Source organism: Sceloporus undulatus, chromosome 1 (genome assembly GCF_019175285.1).
Source record: "Sceloporus undulatus isolate JIND9_A2432 ecotype Alabama chromosome 1, SceUnd_v1.1, whole genome shotgun sequence".
Taxonomy (NCBI): domain Eukaryota; kingdom Metazoa; phylum Chordata; class Lepidosauria; order Squamata; family Phrynosomatidae; genus Sceloporus; species Sceloporus undulatus.
Window position 1 is genome coordinate 257,737,394 of NC_056522.1, and position 20,262 is coordinate 257,757,655.

Sequence of the window (20,262 nt, forward strand, 5' to 3'; positions counted from 1 at the left end):
TCTTCCGGTTGTTTCTAAAATCAACAGGAAGATTGATTCTGGGACATACTTAGCTACCTCCCAGAGAGCTATATTGAGTTGACTCCCTCTGGCTATGATGCCTTTGCCAGAACTGAACTTGGGAAGTTTTTCTTGAATGTTCTTATGAGCTGCAATGCTCAGAGAAGTGAGCTGGCAACATAAACAAAGAAAGAAAATCTAAGGCTAAGAGAAGTATGCCTCCAGAGACCCCAGCCATGTGACTGAAGATTCTTCTCTTTGTCTTCTCATTAGTCACATGAGCTAGCCTACCCTCATGAGAAGTAGCAGAAGAATGGAAGGGGCAGCTCGAGGGACAGGCCATCCCCTTTCCCTTTACTGCTCAGTGTGGGGAAGGGAGATAGCAAGGTGTCTGGAATGCAAACAGCTAGCTTGGGCTGACTTGGCCCTGATCTAGCTGTTCACACACCACAAAACCTTGTGCTCAGCCTGAGGTATCAAAAAACACTGGGGTATTCCCTGTCTTTGCCAACTCTGGGGCAAAGCTGCATTAATGGGGAAATCCTGCAGTATTGCATTGGAAGTTGCCATGCATCATGCAACAGACAACACTGGCCTTAGGGTGAGGACATGGTTTTTCACCCATGCAGACAACCCCATAGTATCAAATGCAGGTTTTTCAGTGGTATCAAATGATGTCATTTGTCTTTCTCAAAACAAGAAGACAAACCCTCCTGGCTCATAACAGATTCCCCAAGACTTACCAGGCAGACACAGACTGTGCAGTTCTCCTCAGAAAGAGAGAAAACTTCTCCCTCAGCTCTGGAAACCCCATAATAGAGACAGCCTGCAGGAGATAGACATGGGAAGATTTCCCTTAGAGGGACAGAGGTTCATGGCTGAACAGATCCCCACCTCAGCTCTCCCTTCTGCATCAGTAAACATTCCATGCCCTAAATATGCACATATTTTAAAAGAACTTTGGCATAATTATTTAAACTGACATAAGGGACAAGGCTCTTAACACACAACCTCCAATATTTCACAGTGGGATAAAAGGACACATAGAACATGTCCAGAAAGAAAATCAGCTCATTTGAGATATGGTGGTGGAGAAGAGTGCTGAGGATACTGTGGATGTTCAAAAGAAAGAAAGAAAAGAAGAGAAAAGAAAAGAATCCTAAAACAGATCAAGCCCGAACTCTCCCCGGAAGCCAAGATGAAGAAACTGAAGCTATTGTATTTTGGTCACATCATGAGAAAGCATTATTCATTAGAAAAGTGAAGATAGAAGGTAGCAGAAAAAGAGGAAGACCACACCAAGTAGCTAGACTCAGTCAGAGAGGTCACAGGCCTGAATCTGCAGGACCTAAGCAGAGCAGTGAAGTATAGGGAATCTTGGAGATATCTCATCCCAGGGTCACCATGAGTCTGGGGCAACTCAAAGGCAGTTAACAACAGAACATAATATCTCTTTTCTCATGGCAAAGGTTGCTTCTCCCACTCCCAAAGACTGAGACTAGGAAAGGCCAGGACAATGCAGCCTTGATCAGGAAGGTGAATCTCTCACCTCTGCAGCTGGGACAACACTCCCCCTCCACGGCCAGAATGGGATGGGAGCAGGTAACTTCACATGTTAGTGCTTGACACAGCACTTGCCCATCCTGCAAGAGGAAAAGACAGACTCCTTTAAAGATGGCAGCACAGTCACATTAACTGTGGCTGGAGGGAAACCAAAGAACACAGTATATACCACATACCTCACAGGAGCAATTTAGACACCTCGGCTCTATCCAGTGGCTGCCATTCTCATGAAGAATCCCTTCATGCCAGCAGTTGGCAGGCAGGGCTGGAAAAGAAGCTGATGGAGCAGAGGGACTCGGAGGAGGAGGAGTTGTTGTAATCTCTTCTCTCAGCAATGATGGTGGCAATGGACTCCTTGGCACTAAAGGCTGGGCAGTTCTCAGAAAGAAGGGTGTGCCAAAGGAGGAACTTGGGAGAGGTGATGAAGGGGTGGAAGAGGCTGCTTGTGAAAGCACCAAGAGAGTGGAAAGGGATGGGGAAGGAGATGTTGTTTTAGGTGCACTGTGGGGAGCAGGAGCCCATGAAGGAGGAGAGACCCTAGGGGGAAGGACAGCGGCCACTGATTCTGGAGGTAGACGCAGCAGAGTTGGTGGGTGCTGGAGAGACTGCAAGATGGGAGAAGGGCCCAGGCCGGTCTTTGAAAAACCTGTGGAATTGAAGGGAGGAAAGAGAAAGACACTGATAAGTTCAGAAGTCCACATGAGATCTATGAGTCTCTTCTAACATATTCAGGAGTCCACTAACTGAATCACTTGTTCATAGCCTTCACTAGTGTGGAGGATTTCAACAGCTAGAAGAAAAGGGCTACAATTTGTGCTCATTTTGTATGCTGTTGACTTCTCAAACCAAATCAAGGAGGAACAATGCCTTCCTTCACATCATTTGACCATAGAAAATAGAGATGTAACAATGTAAAAAGGAACTACAGGGTAAATATTTTTATTGATAGAGGGGTTATAATTTTAGCTTCCATCTGTGTCTCCACCACTCAACCTTTTTGTTTTTCATCAAGCTGAACACATATACCTCACAGTCTTAGGTTCTCTCCAGAGAACCAGTTTAAGCCACAGTTGCTAAAATCAGTTGTGAGTTCTGCAGTGCAATATAAATACAAGGACTCCAGATACTGTAGCTTTTGTCTAGGTTGTGCTCCTTAGGTATACCATTACAGCTGAACAGCAATGTTTTACTTGTAGAAACACACAATTTTGCTCTCCCACCTCACAGTGTACTCAAGACTTGAGCAGTGAGTACACTATGCACTGTGGATCTCAAAGGCCTTTTTCATACTACTCAGTTATCGTACTATGATTCCACTTTAACTGCCATGGCAACATCCTATGGAATCCTGGGACTGGGAGTTTAGGCGTGGTACTTAAGAATCCTCAGTCAGAGAATTCAGTAAGACCTTTGACAAGGTCTCCTTTGATATCCTTGAAAAAGCTAGTAGAATGTGGGCTAGATAATGTGACAGTTAGGTAGATTTGTGCAGTGCCCCCTTGCTATTCACAGGGGATCCGTTCTGGACCCCGCCCCCATGGATAGCAAAAAACGTAGGACCTGAAGTTCCATTCATTTCAATGGACACGCACTCCAACTCATGCTGCCATGTGAGCACATGCCCATTAAAAAGCCAGGACTTGCCATCTGTGGCAGCTCAAACCATGGATGGCAAGCCTGCACTTGGCGCAGGCACACTATAATTGGTTGACTGGCCAAACCCAAAGGGCACTCCCCAATGGCTCCTCTTCATCCTGGAGTGAAGTGACCAGTGAGGTGCCACAGGGTTCTGTCCTGTGCTATTCAATACTGTATCTTCATCAGTTACTTGGATGAAGGAATAGAGAACATGCTTAGTAAATCTGCAGATTACATCAAATTAGAAGGGGTAGCTAATACCCCTGAGGACAGGTTCAGAATTGAGATGTTTTATTGTCAGTGGAGCAAGATTGTTTTCTGCTGCTTCAAAGACAGCTGTCCTGTAGCTTGAATCCACTAACAGAGCAATAGATTAAAGCTACAAGAAAAGAGATTCCCCCTAAACCAGGGGTAGGCAGCCTTTTTGAGCCGGGGGCCGGGTTGCTGTCCCTCAGACAACTGGGGGGCCGAAGGCAAAAATTAAATAATTAAATAATTTTTTTAAAAAAAAATTTAAATATATAAATTAACCAGGACAAATGTAGGACAAAATTTTCAAATGGAAGACACTTTTTTAAAAAAATGGAGGACACGCGAAAAAATTTGCTGATTTTTTAAAAAATGTTAATATAAATGCATGTTTCTGAGGCTTCTATAGACAATTGCCCCCCAAAGGCCCCAGCGGCAATCGGCGGCAGGACCGGGCTGGGGCCGGTCCCAAGGCCTTGCCGGGCCACATCCGGCCCGTGGGCTGCAGGTTGCCTACCCCTGCCCTAAACATTAGGAAGAACTTTCTGATGTTAAGAGCTGTTCAATAGTAGAACATACTTCCTCAGACAGTGGTGGGGTCTTCCTTTTTGGAGGTTTTCAAACAGAGGTTGGATGGCCATCTGTTTGGAGTGCTTTGGTTGTGTATTCCTGCACCAAGAGCCCTGGTGGAGCAGTGGTTAAATGCCAGTACTGCAGCCACTCACTCATAAATCACAAGGTTGTGAGTTCAATCCCAGCCAGGGGTTCAGGGTCAACTCAGCCTTGCATCCTTCCGAGGTCACTAAAATGAGTACCCAGACTGATGGGGGCAATTAGCTTACAGTTGTAAACTGCTTAGAGACTGCTTAGTGCAGAATGAAGCGGTATATAAATGAAGCTGCTATTCTACTGCATGGCAGGGGTGTTTCCCTGGATGGTCCTGATAGTCTTTTCCAACGGTATGATTCTATAACTCCTCTGTTGCCTCTGATCAAACTATAAACACCAGCATTCCAAAGGATGTATCCATGGCAATTAAAGTCATTGTGGTATAATTGTGTAGTGTGAAAGAGATTCAAGTGTCATTAGTGCTTATGACACCAATAAAGGCAACCAACACACTGTTGTCATATTTAGTGGCATTTTTTTAAAACTGCCTTGCTAAAGGAAAGATTACTGTTTCTATTTTTAAACTTTTTTTAGAACGCTAGAAGTTAAGCTCTCCCACAATTAGAAAGCACTTATGTATCCCTTTTTTTAAAAAGTGTACCACTTAGCTTATCGTGTTGCACTATAGCTTCTGACTATGAAATTGTTCAACTCTACATGGCTGAGAATCTCAGCCCCCAGTCAACTTACTTCCTATCAAATTCTCCTGAATGACTGGTCCACGAAAGTCTTCACATACATAGCCCTTACCTTCACATGACACTCGATCCACACTGAGGAGGTAGCCTGGGCGACAGCTGCACATAAAACTCCCCAGCGTGTTGTGACAGGAGTGCTGGCAGGTTCGCTTCTCACTGGGTCGGCGGCATTCATTCACATCTGCACCAGATGCACAGGGTGCTAGAGACTTACATCAGGGCTGGATAGGTTCAAGCTTGTGGCTGTACAGGCATTCCTGTTGCTTAGCCATACAAGGTGAGAAAAGGGATTGCAAAACAAGGGACCTGGGATATTTTGTCAAGGTCAGAGGGAGCTTGTACCAGCCTTGAGGATCCTTTGGAGGGATGTGTGTTCCCTAACAATGCTATGTGACAGAAGTGACAGAGCCCTCCCTCCATGGCCAACTGTCATCATCCAGCCTGGAGGGAGTGAGGGGGTGGGTAGGGGCTAATTTTGTATTGCAATTTTTACTGTACACTGCTATGATCATTGCGGAATAGCGGTCTATAAATAAAACATTATTATTATTATTATTATTATTATTATTATTATTATTATTATTTACCAAGACAGCACCTGGGTGGAGGACACCTATGGTGGCATTCTGGATTCCTCCCCCCCCCCCTCTAATTCTTGTCTCATAGAATAAGGCATTAGGAAATAAGTGATTTCACTGAAATCTCTGAAAATTTGCTATTGTTTAATTCTTTAGAGGCAGCCAATATTTTATAGTTAATATAGTTTTAAGTTAATTCTTGTTCTGAAACCGTTAAATACATATTGATTCTGTATTGCTACATGACAGTGGGGTTGGACTGGATGGCCCTTGTGGTCTCTTCCAACTCTATGATTCTATGATTTATATTTAGATTGCAAGTGAAATCATATCCAGAGTTTTTACAGATGAGAGCCATACGGTCACAACTTGACACATTCCCGTTCACCTTTAAAGTAAGTTACAGTAAAGTGGGTGAGGAAACAGCTGTGGATTCTCCTGGCCATATTTATTCTCATCCTTTCATTTGTCACCTCCTGCTGCAGCTATGGGAAGGAACCCAAGTTCAGTGGCAGAGTGCAGGCTTTGCAAGCAGATAGGCTCAGATTCAGTTTTAAACATCTAAAGTTAAATGAAATCAAGTAGCAGGGGATTGGAATGATCTTTACCAGAAACCCTTAAAAACTAATGCCAGTTAGAGTGAGCAATACTGGTCTAGATACAAGGGTGTACCTATTGGGGGGAAGCGAAATGAGGGTGTTGCCTGCTTAAATAAGAATCCCATCCTTCAAATAACAGTTTCCTTCACTCCCCAAACTTCTAGCATTGCAGTAACTTAAGCATTTAGCATTTACATTTCTATACTGCTTAATAGTGAATGCAGCACTCTCTAAGTTATAAGCCAGCTGGGCACTCATTTTACAGACCTACAAAAGGATGGAAGGCTGAGTCAACCTTGGACCTCTGGGATCAAACTCACAATGTTGTGGCTACAGAACCAGCATTTAACCATTGTGCCACCAGGGCTCAGTGAGAAATACAATTTAGGAATCCAAAGAAAGAGAGCCAGTGTGGTGCAGTGGTCTAAGCATTGGGCTGTGACCCTGGAGAGCAGGCTTCAAATTACCACTCAGCCATGGAAACCAACTGGGTGACCTTGGGCAAGTCCCACTCTCTCAGCCTCTGAGGATGGCAATGGCAAACCTCCTCTGAAGAAGCATGCCTGGGAAAAGCCATGATAGATTTGCCTTAGGGTTGGCATAGGTAAGACCTGGAAACAACTTGAAGGCACACAAAAACAATAAAATCCAAAGAAAAGGGGCTGGCAAAATCTCAAAGAGAATGCAAACACATCAAATATGCAAGTTCTAAGCTTGAAAGATTGTCAATGTCTCACTATATGGAAGGTTAGAAATTTGGGGATTTGAGGAAAATTTCATTTTGACTGGAATTCTTATTTACTGGGAGCAATGTCCTCATTTTACCCCTCCCCCATAGGTAGACATTTGACTAGACAGACAGATAGTCTAGCCTAGTATCAGGCAGCATCCTATATTGGTGTAGCAAGCAGGGCTCTTAGATCTGCTGAACTGTAAGGCAAGGAAAGGAGGAAGTTGCATCTGTTTTATCTTCTCAGTCAACCAAACTCTCTACAGTCAAAAGCCAATATAAAGATATAAGGAATATCTCCAGGATGTAACCTAGGACCTCCATCCATACACATGACAGCAATGTCATTTTGTTGTTGAAAGCCCAAGGGATTTCTGGATAAAAGATATCCCTTTCCCCATAATTACTGTTAGTGAGCATAATTTTTACACCTGCAGTAACACATCTGATAATGGATATACAGAACAACCCCTCTTTTTTTTCCCTGGAGCTACTATGCTTTATACAATAGGTCTAAACCTTCTCTCTCTTTTTAATGATGTGGTGTCACTTTTGTTTCTAGCAGAGTTCCCTATGCTTGTAATGGATGTAGTGACACACAAAAATTTCAGCACAAGAACCTGTTCATCATTAGTTCACTGTACTACCGTACGTAAAACTCCCTCTCTTGAATTTAGGTGTATTTGTAAAGATACTTAGCTAGGAAACAACAACAGCACATCAGCCCTTTCTGAGACTAATCAATACAATACTGTACTATCACATTTGTATAATGTGATGCAAACAGGGTACAATACAACAGTATCATATTTATATATAATTTGCTGGAGAGCTCAGGGAGGCATGGTTAGGCAGCAACTGAGGTATCAGAACCTGCAAGATGAAGGGTGATAGCAAGATGTTGGTGTGTGTGACGTGACCCACCTTCTGATTCCTGAATTAAGCCTGGTGATTCCAAGGCAGTGGAAGGTTCTAATCTAATACCAGTATCAAAGTAAGGTTCAACTGCCAGTATAGTCAGCTTTTGTACATGTAATCAAAGGGGTTTCAATACACACAACTTCATCAAAATATTCTGTGCCAGCGTTGTAAATAGCTACCATCACATGGCATTCTGTCTCAATAATCCAAATAATCCTACTGTTGCTTCATTTTCCACTTCAAACACTGAAACATTAGTTTGATGTAAGAAAAAATGTGCAACGATCACCTACTACCCCCGAGGCTGTGAAAGCAGCACCTGTCTGAACAGTATTTTGGAAATGAAATAAATACAGCTGGCTCTTGGTATCCACCGGGATTTTACTCTAGGACTCAATCCATCAATACTCAAGTCCCACTAAATATGATAGCCTAGTGAAATTGTGTCCCTTATATAAAATGGCAAAATCAAGATTTGCTTTTTGGAATTTATACTTTTTAAAAATACTTTCAAGCCATGGATAATTGAATCTATGGATAAAGAATCAGTGGATATGGAGGACCAACTGTAACATAATTTAAGTTTCACTTGCATATTGTTGTCCAGATCATTTTTGCTGTCCATGGTTTGTAGGCTACTATGGCTTCTGTTATTTAACCATCCCTCTTAGGCTGCATCCACATTGCAGAAATAATCTAATCTGATATCACTTTAACTGCCATGGTTCAATGGTATGGAATTCTGGGGACTGTAGTTTTGTGAGATATTTAACCTTCTCTGTCAGAGAGCTCTGGCGCCACAACAAACTACAATTCCCAGAACTCCATAGCATTGAGACATGGTAATTAAAATGGTGTTAAACTGGATTATTTTCTGCAGTGCAAGTGCAGCCTAAGAGGGATGGTCAAATTTAATCTGTAGGCAGAAGGTGGGAATTTTCTTCAAATGACATCAAGAAGGTTGGTTGTCTCTAGCTTCCAAAGAAAAGAAGAAGCACTTACCCATGCAGGAGTGCCGGTTGCCATGGAGGTAGAAGCCAGTTTGGCAGGAGCATCGATAACTGCCAATACTGTTCTTACAGTGGTGCTGACAGGGTGTTGCTAAGCATTCATCAGTGTCTGCATATGAAAACAAATGACAGTACTATGAATATCAGTTGTTCCTGAAGTTTCTTATGCCACCATTTTCTTTTGCCTTAACTTCCAAAACATGCCTTCCTTCTTACAGTTCCAGTCAGACTTACCTTGACAGCTGTGCCGGTCAGCAGCCAGTTTCATCCCAGGGCCACATTCGCACACAAAGCCACCCTCTGTGTTTACGCAAAGCCCCTCACAGGAGGCACTCAGGCACTCATCTATATCTGAGAAAAAGATAATGTTGATGAATAACTGGAAAGAGATAGATCAGGCTTGGTGATAACACAAAGAGAGGCAATTTCCAAAAGAGGGGTGCATAACTGTCATGTCTGAAGTAAAAGGAGTAATTTGTTAAGCTAAAGCTAGCAATATCTGTAAGGGCACTTTCACATGGGGTGTAGCTAAGGGAAAACAAAATGATGGCATTGTGCCCAAACAAGAATTCTGCACCCCAGCTGAAATTTTCATTCAGTATCTAGATTTCTAGCATTGCAGAAAGTGAGACACTGAAAATTGTTCACACCTAAAAGTCTTCTATTTGCTGTGTTCACATTTCCTTGGTAACTTCGTCCCTTTTCTTTAGATGTCTAAACTATATTTCTCAATGCTCAAGTGAATTATAGTTTTAAGTTACTACAATACAAGAAATCTGGGGACTTAAGAAAGATGTCATGGGGGCAGAATTCTTATTTAATGGGCCTCTCTTCTTGCAGCTACACCCTATATCTAGTTTAGTGTTGTTCTATCTAGTGAATGTGAACATAGCAAATATTAGTTCTAGTATGAACGACCTTCTTCTCTGCATTCCTAGATTTTGGGGATGGAATTAAAATTTCATGAGGAACAGAATTTTTATTCAAGGGAGCAACCCCTCATTTTGCATCCTCCTCCAATAGCTACATGCCTGGGGCTACATAAATATAGGTCTGTTACAAACATTCACAGTGCTATAACTGTATAGTGTAAATTTCTCTCTCTTATTTCAGTCCCAGTTATTTCACAATCACAAAGTTCACGAAATGGATCAGAAAATTTTCTTCCCACTTTTAAGTTTACAGTGATATTGGGGAAAATTAGACCAACATTAAGCATGGGGGGGGGGGGACCAGTTCACATTAAATTAAAATCACTTCTGTGAGTAGCAGACATATTCTGTAGATCAGTCTTAATTTTCCAAGAAGCAGTCCCAGAGGTTTCAGTGTACTGAGAGAGAAAGTGTAATTTAGATTGTTCAATTAAGGACACAGACAGCAAACACTGTCTGGTTCTTCCACACCAACTGTTTATTTTGGAACTGCCACAGTTTGTTCACTCGTTTTACAAGGGGTAACCACTTTTACAATATTACCCCTAAACAGTCCTTCTCTTGTGTTCTCCCCAGCCTGCTATCATTTTGATGGAGAACGCATAAAAATGTTGAGGAAAGAACAAGAAACCATTGCAATCACCAGGAACATTATCACCATAATGTGCTTCCTCTTCTTGCTGAAGGCATAGTTTTGACACTTTGGGTGGCTGAAACCTATTTCCATCCCTTTTCACTTTGGAATACCTTCACTGTTACCTTTTTAGTCTACCATTTTAGCAACCTGTTGTTGTTTTCTTTCTCATTTTTAACACTACTGCTAAAACATGCCTACATTTTGAAATAAAATTAAGTATTTGTACAATAGTGCTTAAGTGGAAAACTGTAAATCACAAATTTTAAAACAAAATTTGTAAAATAAAAGTAAATACACTGCTAAAATAGCATGCTAGTTCCACTTTTTTGGCTATGTTTTGTTCACTAGTATGGACAGAATATACCACAATGTCCAAGTTTGAGAAGTGCAGGACATTCCAAAATAATTTACAATTCCACATGAAGGTTACACTGGAAGAGCAATGACTTGGTATTACTGATAGTCTCTGAATATGCCTCAGAATAATTGTAGGGTTCTGTTTCTGCTGGATCACTGGGGAGAAGATAACCAGTCTTCTGGTTTACCTGTACAACGTACACCATTGGCTGTCTCAGTCATTGAAAATCCCAGGGGGCACACCCTTGCCACCTCCTGGCATCCTCCATGATTGCAAGCAAGGTCACAGCCATACTCTCCACAAGCCCCAGGAGGGTCTGAAAAGACAAGAAGGGAAAACATCAAGGTAGTTTTTCAAAGATGGAAAACAAGACTAAATACCCTAAAGGCACCAGGTCCATCTGATCCTGGAAGCTAAGCAGGGTCAGTTCTGGTTAGGCTTGTATGGGTGAGTGCCAATGAATAACAGGCTATATCAGTGATGGTGAACCTTTTACAGACCGAGTGCCCAAACTGCAACCCAGACCCCACTTATTTATTGTAAAGTGCCACATCCCTCTGGCTTTCTAGTAAGAAACTCTGACAAACTGTGTGCTAAGGGCTACAGCATGTATGCCCACAGAGAGGGCTCTGAGTGCCACCTCTGGCACGTCTGCCATAGATTCACCATATTTTAGAGGAAGGAACTGGCAAAACCACCTCTGAGTATTCCTTGCCTAAGAAGACCATCTGACTTTCATGGGCGCACCATATGTTGAGAGGGGACTTGAAGGCACATACACAAACACACACAACAGGACTACTTCAAACAGGACAGAAAACAAGATACTGTCCTTGAGGGGGAAAGGCAGGCAGATAGAGCCAGAGACTCAGTGTTAGAATATTTAAGTAAAATTTAGATGCTGAGTTTTTAAATGGTAACTTACTCCCTGCTCATTTTACTAAGAGGACTTCTGCCCCCAAAATCCTGCCCTGAATAAGCCTCTTTCTGAATTTTTTCATTTCCCTGCAGTTGTCACCTTTCTGATAGATAAGAGAGAGAGCTTAGGTTCAAGGCTGCCCAGGGAAAAATAATAAATAATAATAATAATAATAAAAATTTTATTTTTATACCGCCCTTCCGCAGATCAGGGCGGTTTACAGCATTATAAAATACAAATCACAATATACCAATAAAAACAATACAGCAACAATATAACAATAAAAAACCCCATTAGCCCACCCTCTTTGCCACAGAAGAGGAAGGGAGGCCCATGCCCTGTGATAAGCCTGTTCCCAGGTTGATAATCCATCTACTCCAGTTTTACTTGACAGTGAGTGGCAGCAGGCAGCTGGTTTCAGAATTTTCTATTTTAATTTTCCAGACTAATGCTACCTTAGGGGCATTTGAGGAAGTTAAAATGAGGAGGAAACCATACCGCATGGCAAAGAGAGCCACAAAAGGTAGATGTATCAACTAGGCTTACTTGCTGAGGGTCCTCCCTGCTCCTGCAGGCAAAAATCTGAGACACAGGGACAGTACTTGGTTATGTTATTAAGCATTATGCATTAAGTGCCAACTACAATTGCTCACCACTTGTTATTCAGACATTTGTTGTTGTGTACCTTCAAGTCATTTCCAACTTATGGACACTCTAAGGCAAAGCTATCATGGTGTTTTCTTGGCAAGTTTTGTTCAGAAGAGGTTTGCCTTTGCCTTCCTCTGAGAGTGTGACTGGCCCAAAGTCACCTAGTGGATTTCCATGGCCGAGCAAGGATTTGAACCCTGGTCTCCATAGTCATATTCCAGTACTCAAAGCACTACACAATGCATACATACATACAAATGAAGCAAGAAAACATGTTTCCCTGTTGGAAATGAAGACAATAACCTTAACTGAATTTAATTTAATGTGTTTTACTTTCTGGTAGCCAGAAGGTGATGCAGAGTGGAAAGTGAGCCCTGGTGCCACAACAACTGGGAGGAAAGGAGGAAACTAACTAAATAAATAAATAAATAAATACAGCCCTGGAGAGTCTTTGCAAGTTGCAGCAAATCAATTAAACCTTGTGAATTGTAGCAGGCTGATGCACTACTAGCTTAGTTAGAAATGTGCACACAACCCTCTCAGCTTGTCTGGAGTTGAGCCCACCAAAACTGAAGAATTTGCACCCTTGTCTCTTGCCTGGAGATGACCATGAAAACTGGAGTGTCATGGCCAGCCATGAGGAGGGCAAGGAGGAGGACTCGGCTCCTCAGGTACATGAGGAACCTGAGGCTGTGTCAGGCCCCAGTTCTGCCCTGCCAGGTCCCAGCTCTGCTCTCCCAGCCCCAGTGGATTTGGCTCAGCCAGACCCTAGCTCTATGGGATCTTCTCCAGTGAAACCTGGGGCTCAGCAGCCCATCCTTGACCCAGTAGACGTTCCAGACTCGGGAGACATAGAGCAGCAGAGCATTGAGATTCCTACCTTCAGCCAGAGGAGATCAGAAAGGGCGTGTCTTCAGTGTTCCAAGAGACTTGCTGAGAAACGCACATTAGCCACTCAGCAGCTGTGATAATGGAGCTAGTTATAAGACACCTAGCAGACGCTGAACTCTCTTGTCAGAATCTATTGTCTATTGGTTCTCATTAGGGAATACTGCTTGATCTGTCTCCTTGCTTCCTAGACCTTTGACTGCCTTTGAATCCTTGACCTTGAACCAGACACCTTGAATAACCCTCTGGTACTCTTAACCTCGGACTGGACTGGTAGTATTGCTCTCTGTAATCCTGAACTTTGGACTGGGTAGCGGCTTATTCTATTCAGACATTGTTTGGCATTGTTGCTTGAGGAACTGCTTCTTGGCAGATCGGCATGGTTTCCTTTTGCCGAGCTCTTATCAGCCATGTGAGTGTGTGTTGGCAGCATTCTTGGACATGGAGAATCAAGATCAGGCCTTGAGATCTGGCAACCCTAGTGTCAACACAACAGTGGACGATATCACACGACGGCTTTTGCAACTCCAATTCAAAGCCACTCTGGGTCCAACCATGCAAATTCACATTATAACGTGATTGATTATTACGTGTTATTGCTTTCTATGGGGGGTCATTCCGAGCTAGATCCAAAGTCAATCCAAAGTGACTCCTGATGTAGGTGAATTCGGTAACAAGCGAATTCACAAAAATTGTTTCCAAGCTCACTTCGATTTCAATCCAAATTGGTCTGGTGTGGAATGCAACTTTGCTTCGGTCCTGGTATACCCCCCAAACCTCCAAGGTGGCAAATTTCCCATGATGCTGCACTGCAATTTTGCTCCATTTGCTTCCGGTACTCCTTCAAGAACAGAGGATACATTTGGATGATGCTGAGAGGGATTGGGGGGGGGGGGACTGACACGGAAGACACATTCGGATGTTTCAGGGAGGCATGTAGGGAAGACTGACACGGATTACACATTGGGATGTGGCTATGTGTATACTGGAGACCACACATGGTGGGAGTTGCGGGCATTGCTAAATTGTTGAAATAGAGTAAATGGAGTAAAAAAAATAGAATAAAATAGAAGGGAAGAAGAAACGTGAAGCTAGCATTCATGTGAAACTGGAACCAGGAAGTGACCAAAATGCAAAGATTCACGATGCATTCAGAGGCCCATTGACCATGCGCATGGGTGCCAATTCGAATCGTTGAATCCACATGGTATGTACCGGTGTGATAATTTAATGTGCACTCGCTCTGCTTTGCCTCAGGAATGACCACAATTTCATTCTTCACGTGTGATAATTATTCATGTGAATTGCCTTGGATTTGAATTGACTCTGCTTCTCCTTCCCTTCGGAATGGCTTTGGATTGGAGTTCCAATTTCACGTGTGATAAACTCCAGTGAGTCCCTACAAGGTTTCAAGTACCAGGTTCCTGAGGATGCTGAATGTTGGAACTGGGCTGAAGAGTTGTAATTGGATACTAAAAAAAGGTAGAAGCATTGCTCACCACCAGCATTCCACTAAATGGGTTTCTGACACACAGGAAGAAGAGTAGAGTATAAAGGAAGTGGTGAGCACCCCATGCCAAAGGGGAGGGTAAAGGCTTCATGAAGTGGTCAAAGAGAATGAGCAAGGTACAGTCAGCCCTCCATATCCACAATTTTTTTAGCCACAGATTCAAGCATCCTTGGTTTGAAAATATTTTTAAAATATATAAATTCCCAAAAGCAAACCTTGATCTTGCAATATAGGGTACAATTTCATTATGCCATTACATTTAAAAGGACTTGAGCATCCACAGTTTTGGTATTCACAGGGTGAGGATGGGGAGTCCTGGAACCAAAACCCATCAGATAAGAGGTTCAGAGAAAGGTAAGGTGAGGCTCTGACTCACATTATTTTAACACAAGGCTTTTATGGTGCAACAGAGACAAGTTATTGGCAACCAAGAAGCCTTTCCACACCACATTGCTGCTATTACACTTCCCTCCTGGTGTAATCCCAGGTTTTTTCGGTCACCAAAAATACTATATTTTCTGGCGTATAAGACTACTTTTTAACCCAGGAAAATCTTCTCAAAAGTCAGGGGTCGTCTTATACGCCGGGTGTTGTCTTATAGGGCAGGTGCTGAAACTTCCAAGCCAGACTGGGAGAATCTGCAGTCGCCGCATATGGGGGGGGGGGGGGTTAAAAAACAGCCACGGCTGCATCCCCACCGTATGTAGCAACCATATGAAAGCAGCAAAGGCAGCGCTGTACAAGTATGGTAAAAGAAAACCCACTCACTAGGATTCATGGAAAGAAATTACTTAACGCGGTCCTGATGACGAGGTGAGGGGGTGTCTCACCGGGAAGGTGTAAGTGAAGGGCAGAGCAAGCTGCAGGTGTCCAGGACGCCTGAGGTATGGAAAAAAGAGCTGTGTTTGCGCTACCGCTCTGATAGTTTTGGAGACAGAGAGGGCTGGCCAGGCAGGGAGAGCTGACCAATCCAACCAGGCTTTGTATACAACAAGTTTTCCTGCTAAGTACCTGCATGTCATAAGCATTTGAGTGAAAATTACCATATCAAAATCAAATCTTACATTTTTTAAAAAATTTATTTGGTGTGCGTTGGAAAAAGGGTAGTCTTATACGGTGAGTATATTCCAAATTCTATATTTTAACTGGAAAAGTTGGGGGTCGTCTTATACGTCGGAAAATACGGTAATCCATTTGTCAAATGAGGTGACAGTACTGTTCTGGTTATGTTTTGTTTTTAGTAGCACAAAAGATCCTGGACCAGGTGGGTGTATTTGGGGCATGCAGTGGGCATCATTACTCAATGTTTAACTTGGGAGGGGGGGGTTGCAATCTCAGTTTATTTCCAGTATGGGAGGTGGAAGGGAGGGCTGGATACACTTTGGGCAAAGCCTTCCCTGGGGGTTTATACAATCTCCCCAATTATTCTTCTTTGTTTGTTTGTTTTAAATCTACCACTATAGTGGTGCAGCAACAAGTGAGCCCACTGAAGAGGTTGAAGAAACGTCACACTAGTGCAGTTATGACAATTATGGGGTGTGAGGAATACAGTAGGAAATGTGTAGCTGGAAAGAATGACAGCAGCTTTCTGAAAAATTGCCAAATAAGGATCAAGGCAGAGAAATGTGTGATGGAGATCTAGGTGGCCATCCACACTTGCCCCCCATGCAGAAAAGCTATGAAGCAAATTATTACTATAGTCACAGGACCAAAACTGAAGTGTGAAAGGCAGCATTACAAACCCAGTAGTGTGATGAAGGTATAAAGGGGTCATTCCCACTGGCCTATAACGCGGGTCTGGGTGTGAATCATGGATGCATCATTTCCATTTGAGCACGAATCTGACCTGCACTGCTCCAAAATCGTTCCCATTGAGATTCGAATCTGATTCGATTTATCTAGGAAAACTTATATTATAGGTCGATAAATCGGTTTTAAAAAACAGTGGTTTTAAAGCGAGTTTTCCTGTGCCTCCTGAGTCTGATTCAGGGCAAATGAATTGGAACGAAAGGGTGTCTGATTCAGGAACCTGGAGATGGGAGGAGCAGCGCTCAAGGGGCTGGCCTGGGGGTGTCACCCTCTGTGTTCTCTTTCTGCATCGCCGGCACATTTTCTTCTGTTCACATAGCCTTTCCCCCAGTGGATTGGGAAGCAGGGTAAGGCGATCACCCTACATTGAGCTCCAAAGGCAGTAAACACATTACTCCCCCTGCAACCTCCCCTCTGCTCAACATTCATAGAGCGATGTGTGAGAAGAGCCATTGAACACCATTTTAAACTATTCTTTTTTCTTTTTTTCTTTTTTTCTTTTTTTGCCTTTGCCTGAGCGCCTGAGCAACAGATGGGCTTCGCAGTACATGCCTGCATGATCACCCCGCCAGACAGCCCAGGGAACAATGGGGGAGGGCAAAGGGATTTGGGGGAATAGAGGCTCCTCTCCTCTCTTTCCCAGAGGAACTATGGGGAGACACAGAAGAGGCTGGACGCCAAGGGATTGGAGGCAAAGAGAGGCTCTTCTCCTCTCTTTCCCAGAGGAACTATGGGAAGACATAGAAGAGGCTGGATGCCAAGGAATTGGGGGCAAAGAGAGGCTCCCTTCTCCCTTTCCTGGAGGGGAAAAGCTCCTCAGCGACTGATTGGCTGTGACGTCAAGCACTTAAGCGCTTGATTGACAGCTGATTTTTTAAAAAAGAGGTTCCGGAAGGGCAATGAAAATGGGGAGCAAAATAAACCGCTTCAAATTACCACAGGGAAAATACCAATGGGAACAAAAACAGGGATTAAAAAAAACCCGGGTCTGTTTGCACCCATTTTTAATGGGAACGATGGGTCAGATTCGAGTCAGAATCCGAGTCAGAATGGCAGTGAAATAAGCCACTTTTTTGCCCAGTGGGAATGGCACCAAAGCCTGTTTCTTTAGCAGAAAAGAGGCTAGCTAGGGTGATGGACCCCTCAGACATTTCAGTACAAAGTGGCTATGTTGAAAGGCCCTGTCTCCAGATTTAAGAAATTACAAGGGGAATCTGTGTGGGTGGGGCAGGATGAGAAGGCCCAGGAGGTCCAACAGCCATTGTGAGCAGGGAAGAGGTCTATTGCTGTATTTTTAGTTCTATTGTTTTTCAGTTTGTTTGTTCTTTTGCAGGATGGCAATAGACTCTGTTGGACTATTATACCACAACCCATTAAATTAACAAAGAATACAAAATAATAAGAGAATGCAATGAACTTCACATGGGCATCATTGCAAAACCTCTGATTGCATAAACTGGAACTCATCCAGATTGTTACAACATGTTTTCAAAAGCCTTGTTCTAACTGTGCATGACATAAATTGGTTCTCCTCATATAGCGAATGACACAAAGCCATTTTCCATAAAAGCTATTGGCTTTCTTCTTTCTGTGTCTGGTCCATTTGAAGGATATTCATTCAACTTTCCTCACCTTCTGATTTGTTGTCAGTTTGCAGGAAGGACATTTTAATAATTTGCTTAGCGCTCCAAAATATTTAAGGTTGGGTCTAGGGAGAAGGGCTACTGCTGGCAGGGTTCCTTATGGCAAAACAGAGACACTCTCGCACAGCAGTTATTAGTCCCTCCAGAGACAGGTGCTGGCTATGATTTCAACTAACTACGCCATGCCTAGTACACTCAAAAGCCAGAAGGAAGCAAGCCAGCACTGAGCAGTTCCTCTCCTTTGGGAGAAAAAACAGCTTGAGAATATCTCCTGGCAATAATTAATGGATAGTGGTGAGGATGAGGATGATGGTATCTTTTGACAATGCCATTTCACACTAGCAAGGAAATTCAAAAGGCCATATTGCATTCCTAGAGAGACTCAGATATATCTTCACATTACAGAAGAAGAAAACTGGAGCAGAGTATTAGCATATTGGAGCCCATAAATCTGCACTGGTCAGGCCCCACCTGGAATATTGTGTCCAGTTCTGGACACCACAATTTAAAAAGGATGTGGAGAAACTGGAGCATGTCCAAAGGAGAGTGACTAAAATGGTGAAGAGTCTGGAAGCCATGCCCTACGAGGAACGACTTAGGGAGCTCTGGGGATGTTTAGCCTGGAGAAGAGAAGGTTAAGAGGTGATATGATAGCCCTGTTTAAATACTTGAAGGGATGTCATATTGAGGAGGGAGCAAGCTTGTTTTCTGCTGCTCCAGAGACTAGGACCAGGAACAATGGATGCAAGCTCCAGGAAAAGAGATTCCACCTCAACATTAGGAAAAACTTCCTGACAGTAAGGGCTGTCCAACAGTGGAAAACACTCCCTCAGAATGTAGTGGAATCTCCCTCCTTGGAGGTCTTTAAACAGAGGCTAGATGGCCATCTGTCAGGGATGCTTTGATTTGGATTTCCTACATGGCAGGGGATTGGACTGGATGGCCCTAGAGGTCTCTTCCAACTCTATGATTCTATGATTCTATGATTCTAAGTGTAAAGGACTGAGGTGGAACCCAAGTACAGGTTTACCCAGAATTCCAAAATATTCCAAAAACAAAACTTTTTTCATGGGTGGCTGAGGCAGGGACACTTTTGCTTCCTGATGGTTTACGGTATACAAACTTTGTTTCATGTACAACATTATTAAAAATATTGTATAAAAGGCTTATGTTAATGATGTTGTGCATGAAACAAAAGATCTCCTCATAAGGTGTATATGAAACATACATGAATTTTGTGTTTAGACTTGAGCCCCATCTCCAAGACATCTCATTATGTACATGTACAGTATGTAAATACAGGTATTTCAAAATAAAATAAAAAAATCCAAATGGTATGGAAATTTGCAAACCCACACTGCTCTCACCTCTACTTTCTAACCACCAGATTTTAATGCCTTCAAACAGCGAGAAACAAAAGACCTCCCCATAAGCAAACCAAATCACTGGCAACACCCCACAATGTTCTCCTCACCTTGACATGTAATGCCCTGCCCTCCATCCCTACAGGAGCAGACATTGGGAGCGATACAGAAGCCACTGCCACAGCCAAAGGAACAAAGTGCTGGGAAATGAGTCAAGAAAGCATCAGTCAGATCAGGCAAAAGTCAATCTTTCCCCATCAGAGCTGAAGATAAACTTTCTTACACCAAGGATGCAGAAATCCAGTTAAGAGGAACTGTTAGTAGTACTTGGAGCAGATACCACTTCTCCAAAGAGAAAGAAAACAGGGTGTTTCTTGGAAGGTCTTTTTAAATGAATGATGAGATTAAATAGTGGGAGAAACAAAACTGGTTTTTTAAAAAAAAGTCTAGAAGTAGAATTGTCCTCTGCTGAGTGGTATAAGTGAAGCCTCTGTATCTTAGAAGAAGACCATAAGTCAAAGTCAACTTGGTAGGAGTTACACCCACCCACTACTGTAGTAATATTAACAGTTACTTAACAGCTATTTTGAAAATAAGCATTGTTGTGCCTTCATTACCCCCAAAAGTAATGCATTACAGGTGAAATTATTACTTGTAGTCCAATACTTTCAAGCTTTGAGAGGAAGTCCCATGGGTTCTGGTGGTGCTTACTCCCAAGAAAGTGCACACAGGGTGGCTCCTTGAAATGCCTTGCTCATAGACAAACAGAAAGACAAGACAAATATATATCTGCACAGTCTTTTTACTGTGTTGATACTTCTGTGTTTTGCTGTTGCTGTTATTGTTTTATGTCTTCAAGTTGTTTCCATCTTATGGAAACCCTAAGGTGAACCTATAAT

General features: G+C 42.9%; 1 protein-coding gene across 5 annotated transcripts in view; it reads right to left on the bottom strand.

Annotated features, from left to right (window-relative positions):
- Positions 1-20,262, bottom strand: part of VWCE (von Willebrand factor C and EGF domains) — a 39,180-nt gene that overhangs the window by 14,716 nt on the left and 4,202 nt on the right. For 3 of the 5 annotated variants that reach the window (XM_042437522.1, XM_042437513.1, XM_042437503.1), the window contains exons 3-10: positions 19,474-19,563; positions 10,770-10,898; positions 8,890-9,006; positions 8,648-8,764; positions 4,870-4,998; positions 1,740-2,209; positions 1,550-1,643; positions 744-826 (exon numbers count right to left, since the gene is read on the bottom strand). In XM_042437522.1, the coding sequence (XP_042293456.1) occupies positions 744-826; positions 1,550-1,643; positions 1,740-2,209; positions 4,870-4,998; positions 8,648-8,764; positions 8,890-9,006; positions 10,770-10,898; positions 19,474-19,563 (1,229 nt within the window). Of the gene's footprint in view, positions 1-743; positions 827-1,549; positions 1,644-1,739; positions 2,210-4,869; positions 4,999-8,647; positions 8,765-8,889; positions 9,007-10,769; positions 10,899-19,473; positions 19,564-20,262 lie in introns of those variants that run through there. The other 2 variants (XM_042437531.1, XM_042437540.1) reach the window with 2 other exon arrangements.